The sequence below is a fragment of the Clarias gariepinus genome, chromosome 17 (assembly GCF_024256425.1).
Source record: "Clarias gariepinus isolate MV-2021 ecotype Netherlands chromosome 17, CGAR_prim_01v2, whole genome shotgun sequence".
Classification (NCBI taxonomy): Eukaryota; Metazoa; Chordata; class Actinopteri; order Siluriformes; family Clariidae; genus Clarias; species Clarias gariepinus.
In genome coordinates, this window is record NC_071116.1 from 25,137,962 (window position 1) to 25,155,867 (window position 17,906).

The 17,906-nt window shown below is 46.9% G+C and overlaps 1 protein-coding gene across 1 annotated transcript; it reads left to right on the plus strand.

The window, feature by feature from the left end:
• Positions 1 to 14,142: 14,142 nt before the first annotated feature.
• LOC128505628 (uncharacterized) lies at positions 14,143 to 15,117 on the plus strand. Its single transcript, XM_053476155.1, has 2 exons — positions 14,143 to 14,327; positions 14,439 to 15,117. Exons 1-2 carry the CDS (start codon positions 14,187 to 14,189, stop codon positions 14,928 to 14,930), a joined length of 633 nt encoding a protein of 210 aa, XP_053332130.1. The 5' UTR covers positions 14,143 to 14,186; the 3' UTR covers positions 14,931 to 15,117.
• The last annotated feature ends 2,789 nt before the right edge of the window (positions 15,118 to 17,906 follow it).

Consider the following 17,906-nt stretch of genomic DNA (forward strand, 5'->3'; position numbering starts at 1 on the left):
ATGGCGTTCATCTCCATCCTTCTCTGGAGGGGGGTAATCAGAATTCCGTCGCTGACTGATGCATGGTCGGCAACATTGGGGATCTCGCACGTCAAGAGCACGATGGCCCGAAACCGCTTCCAGGACATCATGAGACACCTACATTTCGATAACAAGGACACACGCACTCAACGGGTAGCAACGGACAAGTTCGCAGCAATCTCAAACGTTTGGCAGATGTTTGTCACTAACTGCATCAAGTCTTACAACCCGGGCCAGCACATCCCTGTCGACGAGCAACTTTTTCCAACCAGGTCTCGCTATCCTTTCCAGCAGTACATTGCCACAAAACCTGACAAGTTTGGAATCAAGTTTTGGGTTGCATGTGACTTATCTATCCCTTATCTTGGCAAGGACCTCAGTCGAGCCTCTGGGGAAAGACTGTCCGAGAATGTGGTCATAAAGCTGATGAAGCCTTTCATGGACAAGGGAAGAACTGTTACCACTGACAATTACTTCACTTCATTGTCACTTGCTGGACGACTGCCCAGCCGGAAAACTACCCTTGTTGGCACCATAAACAAGATTTGTCGTGAGCTTCCACAATCAGCTAAACAATCTTCGGACCGCAACGAATTCACCACACAGGTATGTTGTCGTTATTTTTATCTATTTTTATATAAAGTGCTGTATTATTTATTTGATCTATATTAATATAAGCATTTATATAACTGCTGTGTTATTTTTTCTTTTCTATTTTAAACCTAGAGCAAGAGCTCCCAATTTCATTGTGCTATTATACTATATATAAAAGTGCAATGACTATAACGTTTTATCTTTTCTTATCTTACTTATTAGGTGTTTTCAACAACTGGCACTACACTCACAGTTTATGCACCCAAGTGGAGGAAGACCATCTGCATCCTCAGCACCATGCACAACATAGTTGGGATTGGGGATAACAGAAAGAGGAAGCCAAACACAGTCACTGACTACAACACCATAAAGTGTGGCGTGGACATTATGGACCAGAAGGTTTGACAGTACACCGTACGGGCAGGAAGACGGCTATGGCCAGTTGCTGTGTTTTACAACTTGATTGACATGGCAGCAATGAATGCTCATGTGCTGTATCAGGCATGCACTGGAGTGAAGGAGAGAAGGTGGATTTTCTGACGCAGCTTGCAACTGAGCTTGCTAAGCAGTTTATGCAAGCAAGGATGATGGACAAGGAGCAGCTGCTTTGGCAACAACCTGCCACACCACACCCAGGGAAAAGGGCCAAGTGTCAGGTGATCTTCCAGTGCAAGAAAAATAATGCAACCTTACGCTGTGTAGCCTGCTAAAAGTACACATGTGGAAAATGCAAAAAGGAAACTGAGTGGCAGTGCCAGATATGTGCCAACAGATCACACCAATGAACTGCTAAAATACTGATCACTCTCACACACATACACAAACACCAGATGTTGCACACTTATGTAAATATATATTTTTCTATTAGTGGTAGTAGTTTTTATGCTGGAAAAAGGCTACGTGGAGATAAATGAGTGGAATTTACATACCATTTGTCTTCAGTATGCCTCTTCTATGCTTTTCTTTTTATTTTATTTTATTGTGTTTTCTTATTGTGTCAATTTGTTGGGCAGTCGTGCAATACATTTCACTTCATGCCGTACCGTGTATGTATGTGAATGTGACAAATAAAAATTTCTACAACATTTCTTTAACATCAATCTTATTCATAAAATAACTAAAACGTTGAATGAACATGTTTTAGACTGACTTTCACAGTGATATTGAGATTAATTAATACACAATACATGTTAATGACAAGGAATTAACTAACCTGTGCAAAACACATTATTTTTAACTAATCATAGATCAGGTAAAATTTTTCTAGAATTTCAAATCAAATTGGATAGGATGAAAGAAAATATAAGTTGTAATAATGTTCAAAACATAAATATGTTGAATTAATAGGGCAAAGCATATAGTGGTGCATAGCACAAATACTATATCAATTAGTAACATCTATGCACTAGATTATTCATGCAGTAACCCAACTTGTCGGTTCGCAGAGGCGGATCCAGGCGCAGGTGCAGGAATGAGGAGTTGACTGTTCTTGGATGAATAAGTGCGTGCGTATCGAGCCGAGAAGTCAGCTGCTGCGAGCGTGGAGCTGGGCCGTAGTCGAGGAGAGAGCGCGTTGGGTCGTGAGCCGTAAAATCCATCAGCGTGGTGTCTGTGCCGAGCCATGAAGATAAGCCACGGTCTAGAAAGCGTGCGTTGACTTGTGAGCCGTAAAATCCGTCAGTGTGGCAAACAAATCAGAATCGGAAGGCGAGGAGAAGAGAAACGAGAATCGGGGAAAAAAGCTTGCCAACGTGGAGGCTATCAAGATAAACGTGAGAGAATTGGATTTAATGGACAACTTATGACGCGTCGTAGCTGGGATATGTGGAACGTGGGGTTGATCTGTCGCATGGACAAGGGAAGTAGAAGCGCACGGGTTGATTATCCTGGTTATCGTAAAAGGTCCGACGAAACAGGGGAAACTTGCGTGAAAGTGTCTTCAAGGGGATGTCCTTTGTGGTGAGCATGACTCGATCTCCTACATGGTATCTCGATCTCCTACATGGTATCTGGGAGCTTTGGTGCGGTGGCGGTCCGCCTGTTTCTTATAAGAAAAGATGGCTCGTAGCAGAGTTCGTCTAGCGCGTAGCCACGTTTGCCTGCAGCGGCAGACGAATTCTTGGACTGGGAAGAGTGGAGGTTAGTAGCACTGGAACGGAGACACGCCTGTCGACGCGGAGGGCAGAGAGTTGTGGGCATATTCAAGTCCCGGGTTGTCATGCAGCAGAGGGAGACCTCTAGTGCTTGGTTCATACGCTCAGTCTGTCCATTGGACTGGGGATGGAAACCTGACGATAGGCTGGGAGTGGGCCCGACGAGCCTGCAGAACGCGCCCCAAAACCAAGAGGTGAACTGAGGGCCCCGGTCTGACACAATGTCCGTGGGCCATGGAGCCAAAATACATAATGGACGAGCAGTTCTGCGGTCTCCTTGGCAGATGGCAGCTTGGGAAGGGGTACAAGGTGCACAGATTTGAAAAAGCGGTCCACGATGGTCATAATGCAGTTGTTGCTGTCGGACAAGGGTAGGCCGGTTACAAAATCAACCGCAATATGGGACCAAGAGCGTCGAGGAACCGGTAAGGCTCTGAGAAGGCCAGCCTTCGTGTGCAGATGTTGCAAGCTGCCACGAATCTGGGCATGTCCTCCCCCAACGTGGACCACCAAAATCGTTGCTGGACGATGAAGCGAGTTCAGGCAACTCCCGGGTGACAAGATAGCTTGGATTCGTGGGCCCACTCCAGAACTTGTGAGCGCAGGCGAGGGGGAACGAAGTGACAATTAGGTGGAACATCACTAGGTCCAGTTCCTGGGCCAGGGCCTTCCGAACCTTGCTCTCAATGTCCAGTTCCATGGCAGCGACGAGGCAGTGGGACGGGAGGATGATGTCATATGGCGTGGGCTCCTGGGAGGGTGAAAACTGGCGTGAGAGGGCGTCCGGCTTGGAAATCCTTGAGCCTGGCCGGTAGGACAGGGTGAAATTAAACCTGGAGAAAAATAATGACCATCTGGCTTGGCAAGCCTTGGGTCTCTTGGCAGTGCTTAGCTACTTCAAGTTCTTATGGTCTGTCCACACTAGAAATGGAAGCTCAGTACCCTCTAGCCAATGTCTTCACTCCTCCAGGGCTAGCTTGATGGCCAAGAGTTCTCGGTCCCCCACGTCATAGTTTCTCTCAGCTGGGGTTAGGCGACGGAAGTAGAATGCTCATGGGTGCATCTTGTTGTCCTGGGTGGACCTTTGGGAGAGGATGCCACCAACCCCGGTATTAGACGCGTGGACCTCCACCACAAACTGATGAGATGGGTCAGGGATAGTGAGGATGGGAGCAGAGGTAATTCTTTCCTTAAGGTTAGTCATGGCTTGGTCGGCTTCCTTATCCCAGCAGAACCGAGTCTTTGCAGAGGTTAGCGAGGTCAGGGGGGTGGCGATGGAGCTGTACCCTCGTATGAAGGTGCGGTAAAAGTTGGCAAAACCCAGGAACCGTTGGCGGTCTCGCCGTGAGGCTGGTATGGGTATAGTGACGGCCTAAACCTTGGCTGGTTCCATCTCCAGCCTGGACAGGGAGACGACTAAACCCAGGAAGGTGGTGGAGGATTTGTGGAACTCACATTTCTCCGCTTTGACATAGAAGTTGTTCTCCAAGTGCATGACTCGATCTCCTACACGGTATCTGGGAGCTTTGGTGCTGGGGCGGTGGTGGAGAACCTGACGAACATGGTGACGGATTTTCCTCCGTCGCGGAGAACATCATTAATGTGGGCTTGGAAGATGGCGGGAGAGTTGGTGAGGCCGAAGGGAACCACCAAATATTCATAATGTCCCGTAGGGGTGTTAAAGGCTGTCTTTCACTCATCTCCCTCATGGACGGACAAGGTGATAAGCATTACATAGGTCGAGTTTCATAAATGTGTCAGCCCCCTGAAGTAGCATGAAGGCGGTCGCCATAAGTGGAAGTGGATAGCGGTTCCTGACAGTGATCTCGTTGAGGTCCCTGTAATCAATACATGGATGAAGGGACCCGTTTTTTTTTTTTTCACGAAAAAAAAAGCCTGCCCCAGCAGGGGAGGAGGATGGGCAGATGATTCCGGCGGCCAGGGCCTCTGTGATGTATGTGTTCATGGATTCTCTCTCTTGACGAGATAAGGAGTACAGTCTGCCCTTGGGCGGGGAGGTGCCCTGGAGAAGGGTCGATGGGGCAGTCTTAAGGGCGATGAGGAGGAAGCGACATGGCTCGGGTTTTGCTGAAAACCTGCTGGAGATTGTGATAATGAGCGGGGGCGTTGGAGATATCTTGGGTGTATTCGGCCTTGGCTGTAGTAGGGAGTGTAGGGAGTGCAGAGCGAAAGCATGACGTGGCAGATGAGGGGCTCCAACCCGTGATCACATGTTTGATCCAGTCAATCTGGGAACCATGAAGAGCTAACCATGGAAGACCGAGGACCAAGATGGTGTGAGACTTATTGATGACGAAGAAGTGGATCTTTAGAATGGTTCCTATATGTTCTTAGAGTGAGTGTAAAGGGTTCTGTGGGTGATGACTGAAAGGGGGCTTCCATCTAGGGCTTGGACGGACAGTGGATGATTCAGCGGAGTGCAGGGGACCCACAATGCCTTGGCCGTTGCGGAGCTGATAAGATTCCGATCAGAGCCGGAGTCAATGAGCGCCTGGTGAGATCGGCCGCTGATAACTAGTGTTATCGAGAGAGGTGGGCGGGGTTCTGGGAGTTTCTCGGGGGGAGCGCCCTCTAGGGCTCCCAGTCTGACTAGAGGGCGCCTCCTTTTAATGGGCAGTCCTTCAGCACGTGACCTGAGCCCCCGTAGTAGAAGCAGGCTCGTTCTAGGCGGCGGCGGCATCTCTCCTCATCTGAGATGCGAGTTCTGTCCAGCTGCATAGGCCCTTCCTGATTACTCTGTGTGCAGGAGAGGAGGAATAGGGTGACCTGGGGGGTAAAGGTCCCCTGGCGGGGTTGGTTGTCTTAAGCGAAGACGCGTGTTAATCCTCCCAGTGAGATTCGTGGAGGTCAGAAGGAAGTTTGCAGGTGACTAACTTGTCCTTGAGTGCCTCTGACAGCCCTTCCAGGAAGATGTCAGCTAGGGCTCTAGCATTCCATCCACTTGAGACAGCTAAGTCCGAAACGCGATGGCGTAGTCATAAGCGGAACGCAACCCCTGCCGGAGAAGTAGTAGCTTGGTTCCGGCCTCTCTGCCGACGTAAGATCGGTCAAAGACCCTCTTCATTTCTCAAGAAAAGTCTGCAAACGTGTCACAACATGGGTCATGTGCGTCCCAGACGGCCGTGCTCCACTCCCGAGCCCTACCTGTGAGAAGAATGATAACGTAGGCTACCCTGGATCTTTCGGAAGATAAGGTGGAGGCCTGAAGTTCAAAAATCAGGGAACATTGAGACAGAAAGGATCTGCATGTACCTGGCTCTCTGCCGTAAGTGGGAGGGGCTGGCAGGCATGGTTCTCGTGGGAGGTCTGTTAGTGTGGACCGTGCTGTAGGCATCTGGAGACAGAGTTAATAATCTCATGCCATCTCCAAACAGAAGCGTCTTCCCGTACCTGTCATATGCACTCTCACAGACTCCTATTTCATTGACCCACTTTAAAGCCCTGCGCCAGGCCTTTTAAAACATTCCAACATCTCGTGGTGCGGCTCTTCAATAATGCTCTTTTGTTTTTCATGGAACAAAGTTATATTTTTGTCTATGACCTTAGTTTTCTTTTTTTTTTTTATCTCTGACCTCATTATATCTGAAAGTTGTCATTGTTTGCCTTCATTACAAACAGTACTTAGCAGAAGTACTACTGGGATTAACTGCAAACCATTCATTTTACAAAAGAGATTTTACAACAGTTTACTTGTAAACTGACACATGGTCCTTTTATCTATTTATACTAAAGATTTGTTTTGTATCTGAATAATTTGACTCTTTTGTGTATTAATTGGGTTTAAGCTGTGACATAAGGAAGGTAATGATATTGAATGTCAGTGTTTTCCACATGAGCACATGATGCAGCCTGTGATATACACAGGGATTTGTGTGAAAAGCTTTTCACACAAAAGGTTTAACAAATCTGAATAATGTATAAAAACATGGCCAATAGTGTTCATGGTTATGGTAAATGGGTCGCTCTTTTGGTATGTGGGATAATGTTTTAGGATGTTTAGCTCCTTTCTGGTTAAATGTAACCACTTAGGCCTGGTTACAATGTGCAAGCACCCAGGAAAAACTATGATACAGTAATATTATTTATTGTATGTTATGTTGTATGTAAAACAGAACAATAATTTAATTTATTTTACAGATGTCACACATGTGTCTAGAGGTTGCACCCTTAAATATGATTATGACCCCTGTACATCTGAACTGCTTTATGTGTATAAAAGTGCTTAGAAAGTGATTGTCAAGATGAACCGAATTAAGGTTTATCACAACTCGTAAAAGGACACAAACATAAAAATAACTTAGTAATGCCTTTAATATGAACATACAGTATAATAAAGCATTACTGCTTTAAAAAAAAGTTGCTGAATGTTTTTGGGTTTGATCTCAGGTTCAAAAAAAATAAAAATCTTGTATACTTTCCAATACTTAGACCAATGCTGAGACAGTTGGAAATTTATATGAATAGGTCAGGAACTCAGAGGCAGGTAAATGTAGTTGCAATACATTGATAGTTAAATGGTCAGCAGCACTGCAGTCAAAACAAGCAGAATGAAATAATAAAACCTCAAAAAAAGTGTTTTTAAATATCAGTAGTTAGCTAGCAAACAGGATGTAGGTGTGTTACATTTCAGATAACTAGAAAGTGCAGAAAAAGGGTGTTATTGCAACCCAAAAACTAGTGCAAATGAAACTGAAAAAAAAAAAAGGTTTGGGTTGTGATGCCTAATTTGTCATTTTTACATTTTACATTTTTATACTGTATGTTACCATATCACATACTATACTTTAGCATGATGCATAAAAGGCTTGCAGTTAACCTTCATATTTTTTTCACCTGTAAGCACATTTCATTCACCTAATTATATTTGGAAAAAAATATTATGAAATACAGTGCATGAATCCTGAGCCGCCGCCTTATTTCTTCATATTAAACTAACTTAAATGCAAACTCATTTCCCCTCTCGCAACCATTCAGCATCAGCAGTTTACTAATCATTGGCCTAATCATCTGTCATCATCTGCACCTGTTTTTACTGGTTTATGCCTTAAGTTAAATGGGCTTTTTTATGATTAAATAATTAATAAGTCAACAACAACAAAAATCCTCTGAGACTGGTTAAGTACAGGACATTAACTGAAAATTAGAGTCAATAAGTCATAAAAGAAGCCGGAAAAACTAATTTCTCAAGACTACATAAAAAATTACAAGACATTCTGGCAAAATATAAAGTATTGTTAAAAGCACTTCAACAGGTTATTAAAACTTTGAAGGCCAGTGCTAAAACCTGAGCTTAAAAAAAGGCTTCAATTTGTTGGGGACTATAAAGATTTTTGAGCAATTGTGATAAACATTAAATTCTGCTCATCTTGACAGTCACTTTCCAGCAGCACCACATGAAACACTTTTAGCGAGATGAATCTGGTCAGATGTACAGGTGTGATAAACATATTTAAGGGTGCAGCCTCGAGACACACTTGTTGACCATCTTTAAAATAAATGTAATTATTATTACATATTATATACATCAAGTTCAAGTCCAAGTAGGCTTTATTGTCATTACAACCATAACAGTTAGTACACAGTGAAACGAAACAACGTTCCTTCAGGACCAAGGTGCTACATGCAACATAAATTTACAACATAAATTAACATAGACACTAAACTAGCTAACCAAGAGGCCTAGTAAGCTGGCTAGCAGAGACAGGACAGAGAGACCTAACATAAATTACAACATAAATTAACAAAAGCTAACTAGCTAAGTATAACATTTTTATGGACAACATAAAGTTCACGTGCAAATATGCAAACAAGAGCAACAACAAAGTGACAAGGCGCAACTATGACATAACAGAACTATGGTGTTGAGGTAGTGGGTAAACATAAACATTCCTTAAAACAGCAGCAAGTCCGGTAATGATCATTGTGCATAAGAGATAAACAGTGAAGCATTTACAGGTTGGTGTGTCCGATAATTTGGTGGTGTAGGTCAGTGTGTCTGCACTTGTGTTGATTATTCAGTCCAGTCCCAATATTTTGAGGTAACTGAGTTAAGCTGTGTGATAATGTATGTGTGTGTGTGTGTTTGTGTTTGTCAGTTCAGTCCCTTTTTGTTGAGGAGACGGATGGCTTGTGGAAAAAAGCTGTTGCACAGTCTGGATGTGTGTGCCCGAATGCTTCGGTACCTTTTTTCAGATGGCAGGAGTGTGAAATGTGTGTGAGAGGGGTGTGTCCGATCAGCCACAATGCTGGGGGCTTTGTGGATGCAGCGTGTGGTGTGGATGTCTTCAATAAAGGGGAGAGAGACCCCGATGATCTTCTCCGCTGTCCTCACTACCCGCTGTAGGGTTTTGCGGTCTGATATGGCACAATTCCCAAACCAGACAGTGATGCAGCCGCTCAGGATGCTCTCGATAGTTCCTCTATAGAAGGTGGTTAGGATCACTGGCGGAAGCTGGGCCTTCATCAGTTTTCTCAGAAAGAAGAGACGTTGTTGGGCTTTCTTGTGTAGGGAGCTGGTGTTGAGGAACCAGCTGAGGTTCTTCTCTAATTGGACACCCAGGAATTTGGTGCTTTCAACGATTTCCACAGAGGAGCCGTTGATGCTCAGCGGAGAATCGTCGCCTTGTGTCCTCCTAAAGTCAACAACCATCTCCTTTGTCTTGTTAACATTTAGAGACAGGTTGTTGTTTTTACACCATTCCGTTAGCCTCTGCACTTTCTCTCTGTACGCTGACTAGTCGTTCTTGCTAATGAGACCCACCACGGTCGTGTCATCAGCGAACTACACAGTCATGAGTCAGCAGTGTGAACAGCAGGGGACTGAGCACACAGCCTTGTGGGGCCCCAGTGCTCCGGAGGTGCAGGTTCTGATCCGTACTGACTGTCAAAAAGTCCAGGATCCAGTTGCAGAGGGAGGTGTTCAGGCCCAACAGGTTCAGCTTCTTAATAATTTGTTGGGGAATGATAGTGTTGAATGCTGAGCTGAAATCTATGTACAGCATTCGGACATATGTGTCCTTCTTGTCCGAGTGTGTGAGGGCAAGATGTAGTGTAGTGGAGATGGCGTCGTCCGTTGAGCAGTTAGGACGGTACGCAAATTGCAGTGGGTCCAGTGAGGAGGGCAGCAGGGTCTTGATGTGTCTCATGACAAGCCGCTCAAAGCACTTCATGATGGTGGGTGTGAGTGCAACGGGACGGTAGTCATTAAGACAGGACCCAGTAGACTTCTTGGGCACGGGGATGATGGTGGTGGCCTTGAAACACGTGGGAATGATGGCGCCGCTCAGAGAGATGTTAAAGATGCCAGCTGTTCAGCACATTCTCTGAGCACTCTGCCTGGGATGTTGTCTGGTCCAGCAGCTTTACGTGGGTTGACTCTGCCTAGAGTTTTTCTCACCTCACCTGTAGTGAGACACAGCACCTGGTCGTTCGGAGGAGGGGTGGTCTTTCTCGCCGCCACGTCGTTCTGTCTGTCAAACCAAGCGTAGAAGTTGTTCAGCACATCTGGAAGGGAGCCGTCACTGTCACAGGCAGGTGATGTCATCCTGTAGTTTGTGATGGCTTGTAAGCCCTGCCACATGCGCCGTGTGTCGCCGCTGTCTCTGAAGTGGTTGTGGATTCTCTGGGCGTGTGCGCGCTTCGCCTCTCTGATGGCCCAAGAAAGTTTGGTTCTTGCTGTTCTGAGGGCCACCTTGTCTCCCGCTTTGAAGGCAGAGTCTCTGGTCCTCAGAAGTGCACGCACTTCCGCAGTAATCCACGGTTTCTGGTTGGGTCGTGAGATGATGTTCTTGGAGACAGTGACGTCATCGGTGCACTTTTTAATGTAGCTGGTCACTGATGACGTGTACTCCTCCAAGTCAGTGAAGTTGCCGTAAGTTGCAGCCTCCCTAACCATGTTCCAGTCAGTGCTCTCGAAACAGTCCTGAAGAGCAGAGATGGCTCCTGCTGGCCAGGTTTTCACCTGCTTCAGAACCAGTTTTGAGCGCCTGACGAGTGGTCTGTATGCTGGAATTCGCATAACAGAGGTGTGGTCTGAGTAGCCGAGGTGGGGGCGGGGCTCTGCCCGAAATGCACTGGGGATGTTTTTGTAAACAAGATCCAGCGTGTTTTCCCCTCTTGTTGCAAAGTCCACATACTGATGGAATCATTAGGAAGCACTGACTTGAGACTTGCATGGTTGAAATCTTCAGCAACAATAAACAGTCCATCTGGGTGTGTATTTTGCAGTTCACTGATCTTTGTATACAGTTCCCATAGCGCTTCCTTAGCATTAGCACTAGGTGGAATGTACACTCCGATAATGAAAACAGTGGTGAATTCCCGTGGTAAATAAAATGGTCTGCATCTAACAGTCACAAACTCCACTAGCAACGAGCAATAACTAGAAACTAGCACAGAGTTCTTGCACCATTTCGTGTTGATGTAAACACCCAAGCCGCCACCGCGAGTCTTACCGCACAGAGCTGCATTTCTGTCGGCACGAAACGAGGCTAGCCCGTCTAGCTGAATAGCGGCGTCCGGTACTCTGTCGCTGAGCCATGTTTTCGTGAAAACAAAGACACAGCAGTCTCTAACCTCACGCTGTGTAGCCTGCTGGAGTCGGATGTAGTCCAGTTTATTGTCCAGGGAGCAGATGTTAGATAAGAGGATGGACGGGAGAGCCGGCCGGCTAGGGTTTGTTTTTAGCCTAGCACCCGGGGTTTGTTTCCCGCCCGCTTGCCGCGCTTCCGCTTCCTCGCGCACCGCTTCCGATGACCCTTCCTTCGGCCTCCAGCATCAGGCAACGCAGAGGCTTCGAGGCCTGGTTCATGCAGCAAGCCGAGGTTGCGTAGCTTTTCCCGCAGCTCATCGTGGATATCATTAACCAGGTTATTTAGGTTGAAAAGTGTCTGGCTGTTGTATGTATGGATACCAGTTGCAACGATATCCATACACATAGTAAAATAAACGTGCTACACACAAAACGTAAACAATGTGGCACCATTTTGGCTCCGAAACAGCCGCTGCGTGCTACTGCCGCGCCTCCATCTTGGATCCATCATAACCATAATATACAATTATTAGTACAACTAAAATTACTATATTACAGTTTTTCTTGTAACCAAACCTAACTAGTTACATATAGGAGCTAAACATTTGCCATAACCATAAACGTCTCGGGTTACTTTGCTATAACCCTGTTCCCTGAAAAAGCATGAACGAGATGCTGCGCGAAAGCGCTATGGGAAACGTTTCATCGTGACCGGTTGTGAAGCATGTGTGTGTCAAACACGACAAAATTTTTGGCATATATAACCTCGGTCAGGTGATGTCACTCGATTAAATGCACCTAAAGGTTATAAATAGGCATGAAGCGGAAACATCCTCAGGTCAATTTTGTCTGAAGGATGTCCAGTCACGCATGCAGTGCGGCATTGGAGCGCAGCATCTTATTTCCCCTTTTTCAGGGAACAGGGTTCCAGCAAAGTAACCCGAGATGTTCACTTTTAAAAGCTACACTCGATGCTGCATGAAAGCACTATGGGAATGAGAATACCCACTCCGCCGCACTGCAAGTGTCTGGACCCCCAGGGTTGTGTAGTGTGCGCACAGTGCCCCCAAAGAGTCTTAGACATAATTCTAGGATGCTGATTCGAGGACCCGCGAGCCTGGCATCCAACTTTGAAGCCTGACAGATGTCTTGCGAAAAAGGCAGGCTGCTGCATTACATACTTAGAAAACCCTCTTGCCAGAGCAATTGATGAGGCAAATGTCCTGGTCGAATGGGCCCTAAACACTAGAGGCGAAGTGTGCCATGTGCCTCATAGGCTAGGGCACTAGCATCTAGCATCTACTCATTACTCTTTTGACTTTCTGGCACTAACTGAGACCTGGATATCTCCTCAGAACTCAGCTACACCGGCTGCCCTATCCTCTGCCTATGTATTCTCTCACACTCCACGAGAAACTGGCAGAGGTGGTGGTACGGGTCTCCTGTTGTCCAAGAGGTGGTCCTTCTCGCCCATCACCCTGTCTCATCTCAGTTTTTCATCATTTGTCTCCCCTTCCTCTGTGTCTTCATACACCCTATCATTCCTCCCAGACCCAGACTCCTTCTCCTCTTTACCACTAGAGACTGCGACTGAAACGTTCCTCTCCTCTCTCTCCTCATCCATAGATCTCCTTTGCCCGCTGTCATCTAAACCAAGGAAGACATCTTGTCCTGCTCCTTGGCTATCTGATGTACTGCGCAACAACAGGAGAGAATTAAGAACTGCAGAGAGAAGATGGAAGAAATCACAGCTTGATGCAGATCTCATCTCTTACCAGACTCTTCTTTCCAAATTCTCATGTGATGTGACTTCTGCCAAAACTACCTTCTTCAGACAAAAGTTGGAAGCGTCTGCACATGATCCTGGCAAACTCCACAACATCTTCTCCTCACTACTCAACCCACCGACTCCTCATGCCCCTTCCTCTCTGACTGCTGACGATTTTGCCACATTCTACGATGGGAAGATTGTAGCAATCCGCCAGTCCTTCGCTCTCAACCAAACTCCTACGGCAGAACCTCAGGACCTTTCCTTCCCTCCTTTAGCAGAATTTTCCAACTTGTCATCTGACGAGATTCAACAGATCATCTCGTCATCTAACCCCACCACCTGTTCATTAGACCCAATCCCTTCCACAACGCTCCAGGCCATCTCACGAGACCTCCTTCCCTTCACCACAGCCATCATCAACCAATCCATATCATCTGGTCATGTTCCTGCCGCTTTTAAGAAGGCGAGGGTTATTCCCATCCTCAAGAAACCCTGCCTGGACCCATCAGAAGTTAACAACTATCGCCCGGTATCACTGCTCTCTTTTATTTCCAAAATTCTTGAAAGAACGGTTTATAATCAAATGTCTCTTTATCTCTCACAGAACAACCTTAATGACCCAAACCAATCTGGATTCAAAGTGGCACATTCCACAGAGACTGCCCTTCTGTCAGTCACTGAGAAGCTCCATGCTGCTAGATCTGCTAAACTTTCATCTGTCCTCATCCTCCTGGACCTGTCAGCTGCATTTGACACCGTGAACCACAAGATTCTATTATCTATTCTTACAAGCCTTGGAATTCGTGGAACAGCGTGGCAATGGTTTGCTTCTTACCTTAAAGATAGGTCATATGAGGTAACATGGAGGGGATCTACATCTGCCCCACGTAGACTCTCTACTGGTGTCCCGCAGGGCTCAGTACTTGGTCCTCTTCTGTTCTCCCTCTATACCCGGTCTCTTGGTAAGGTCATATCATCGCATGGATTCTCATACCACTGTTATGCAGACGACACCCAACTTGTCCTCTCCTTTCCTCCCTCTGACACTCAGGTTTCCACCCGGATCTCAGCATGTCTGGCAGACATCTCATTTTGGATGGCTGCTCATCAGCTGAAGCTCAATCTCAGTAAAACCGAACTGTTGTTTATCCCTTGTGACTCATCTCCAGGTCAAGACCTTGTGATATCCATGGACAACAACCAAATCACTCCCTCAACCACCGCCCGCAATCTTGGGGTAACCGTGGACAATCATCTGTCATTTTCCCCACACATCGCTAACCTTACTCGCTCTTGTCGATTTCTTCTTTACAATATCAGAAGAATTCGCCCATTTCTTTCTTCACAGGCTACTCAGGTGCTTGTTCAGTCCCTTGTTATTTCAAGACTGGACTACTGCAACTCACTCCTGGCAGGCCTGCCTTTGTCCACGATTCGTCCTCTGCAACTGATCCAGAATGCAGCAGCACGACTCGTTTTTAACCTTCCCAAGTTCTCCCACACCACCCCACTCCTCCGCTCCCTGCACTGGCTTCCTGTAGCTGCCCGCATCAAATTCAAAACACTGATGCTTGCCTACAAAGCCAAAAATGGCCCAGCACCCACTTACCTCTCTGCGCTAATTACACCACGCACTGCACCACGTTCCCTCCGATCTTCCAGCACTGCTCGCCTCATCCCACCATCTCTCAGGGATCGAGGGCGGCATTCATCCAGGCTCTTTTCTGTTCTGGCACCTAGATGGTGGAATGAACTTCCTCTAGATGTCCGTACATCAGAGACTTTGACTATCTTTAAACGACGACTCAAGACGCATCTGTTTCTACAGTACTTGGACTAACCCCCCTCCCCCCCCCCCAAAAAAAAAAAAAAAAAAAACTCTTCTCAGTTGTGTTGGACTAATGGTACTTAGTTACTAACCTAGTTAACCCAGTGTAAGTATGTATCCAATGTTGTAAACATTAAAGCACTTTTTGTAAGTCGCTCTGGATAAGAGCGTCTGCCAAATGCCTAAATGTAAATGTAAATGTAAATGTAGCATCTCTCACCCGACTCGTCCAGTGGCAGCTGCCCTTCGGCAGTGCGGTGGTGTGTTGTAAATTTTGAAGAGCATGAACTAGACACAGTGAATGAAGTCTTACTGCTCTGGAGCTGTAACGGCGGAGGACAGAGGCTTCGAGAACAACTGCAGAAGGTAGTTGGGCGAGGATGCAGAATAGCTCTAGCTAGCCAATTGGCAAAGCCTAAACACCATAGAAAGGCTGATGAGGCCTGCCAATAAGCCGGCAACTAAGGGGTGCGTTCCACAAACCCCATCAGTCAGGACGTAGGTCAAAATAGCGGCTGCATACGTTCCAAGTGTACTAGGGCACAAGCCCGAGGTTAGTTTTCCCTGCAGAAACTTCCAGCACTGAAACAGTTTGGCAGTGGACTGGGTCTACATGTTTTATGTCCTGGAATGTAAATGACAGAATTGTCCTGTCCTTAAAGCAGAACCTAGTGAGCTGGTTTCCCTAATGTAGTAAATCTAGTCTGCCCGGGCGATATTTACAAGACTACCGTAATGTTGTCCATCCGTGCTAGGACGTGCTAGCCTCCTGATTGCTGGAGGGAGTATTTCAGGGCCAAAAATAAAGTCATCAATACAAGTTGGTTGATACGCCACACGAGAAGATGACCTCTCCAGATCCCTTGGCACTCCGGCCCGTGAGGAAAAACCATCTGCCGTTAGTAACTTGCCACGACAGCACGGACAAAAAGTGGGACCCAGAGTCAATAACGAGGGTCTGAACCACATAGAGAGGGTACGAAGCTCTCGGCGCGTAACCTTTATTGTCTCTGGGGATTGGCCCTTGGATGAAATCCCCCGACACTTAGCCACCACTGAAGCGGTGAAAGTTATTTCCTGGCTTAGCTTGAACTCCTTTAAAGTGTTTAAAATGGATTAGACATGCGCAGGAGACAGCTCTGCCCGCATTGCGGTCGGATCCCACATGATACTCAATGTCATACTTTGTGTAGGAAAGAGAAAACGAGGTGAGCTAGGACAACATGTCGATGCCGAGGTGCTAGCTCCATAGAAAGGGTACGAAGCTCTCTGCGCATATGCCTTATTGCTTCTGGGGATTGGCCCTTGGATAAAAACCCCAGCACTTAGCCACCACTGAAACCACTCTAGGAGCGGTGAAGTTACCTCCTGGCCTAGCTTGGACTCCTTTAGGTTGCTATAATGGATCTAGTGCGTGCAGGAGATAGCTGTGCCCGCATTGTGGTTGGATTTTGCATGACACCCAACGCCATACCTCATGTAGGAAGGAGGACGCTTTCTGTGGCGTTAAAACTCCACCCTAAGAAAATGAAGTGAGCTAGGGCGACGTGTTGACGCCGAATGGCTCCGTCTGGGATTAACAGAGGTGCACACTGTGGTTTCGCGGAAGTGGAAAACCCACGCCGTTGAAACACAATGATTGAATCCTGTAGCCAAGGAGAAATGCTTGGCAGTAGCCTACACGCTGCAGCTTCTCCGAAGGGGCGGTAGCTTTGTCGCTTAGCTAGGTGGAGGAGTGGTGGTGATGGTGGTGGCTGCTAGGTGTTCTGTGTCCTGAAACACAACAGGGGGGAGCCGAGCACCTAACACTTTGTTGGAAACTGCTGTCCCCTGAAACACCAGTGGCGGCAGGTCTCCTGAGGGTGCTGTTCTTCCACAGTGCTTCGTACCTAAAGAGACATACCTGGCAGCAGGTTCCCCACTGCTGGCCTCTCTAAAATTTGCACAAATTTTGACACTTTGGCTAGGTGGGTGTGTTAGATGTTTGGCATCCTGAACATGGGAGGAAGGGACCGAACACCTAACATTTTACTGAAGACCGCTGCTCCCCGAAACACCAGTGGTGGCGGAGATTTAACCATGGCCTCCTGCCAGTGCTCAGCTCTCAGTAGGTCAGTCTCGTATGCCTGCAAAGCCCTTGTGTGCAGGACAGCACCAGGCTGACCCGCTGCATGAAAAATCTCCTTCCACCAACAAAGATGTTAGTCTACACGCTTGGTGGGGAGTGTGGAATTTTCCCGGGGGGGTGAGCTCCCAGGAGAGAGATAGCAAGCAAGCGTCTCTCTGATCTGGGACATCATCATAAAGGACCGCGCTTTCATCAATGACACTGGAACAAATTGATATCAATAGCACAAAAACACAGAATAAATACAGCTTATTCCATGAAAGAGTTAACTCATTAAGGTCGCCAGGAAGGGGATGGGCCATCATTGAGGCCCCTACTACGGCCACCTGACAGGCACCTGTCGTCTGACCTTGAGCGTTTGGGGGATTTATTTTATTTATTTATTTTTACGACGAATTGAGATGTACACATTAGACCGCGCGTTACCACCTCTAACAACAACTAACACACTGGCTCATCACTAGAGGAGCACTCTGAAGTGATAGTTTCCATCTCCGCAGAAGCGAGAGAGAAGTTGTTCCCCCCTTCACAAGAAGCGCCAAAGCGCGCTTGAGAAGTGGAAAATAAAAGGCTCATGATCCGGCAAGAGAGCGAGGGAAAAGGAAAATTCTGTCTCGTACGCTTCCGCCAGATATGCACGGGAAAAATGTGTCGCGGCTCGGGGTTTCATTTTTAAAAAATGCGAACCTAAGCGCGAGGGACTTTAATGGGGAGCAATCGCAATACTTACCTGCTCCCTCAAGCCCGAGATAGAGTGCTTTTCTCCCAAACACTGAAAACAGAAAGCGAGGAGAACGCCCTCAGCGAGATATTCTTTTACACGGAGGGACGGACTCGTGTCTAACTCTGCCATCTTTCTG

Bases quoted from the DNA above. Each gene is read 5' to 3' on its own strand.
- LOC128505628 (XM_053476155.1), top strand. From the start codon at position 14,187: ATGGCTGCTCATCAGCTGAAGCTCAATCTCAGTAAAACCGAACTGTTG. The intron at 14,328-14,438 runs GTAACCGTGGAC...CTTTCTTCACAG, and splicing joins CCACCGCCCGCAATCTTGGG to GCTACTCAGGTGCTTGTTCA.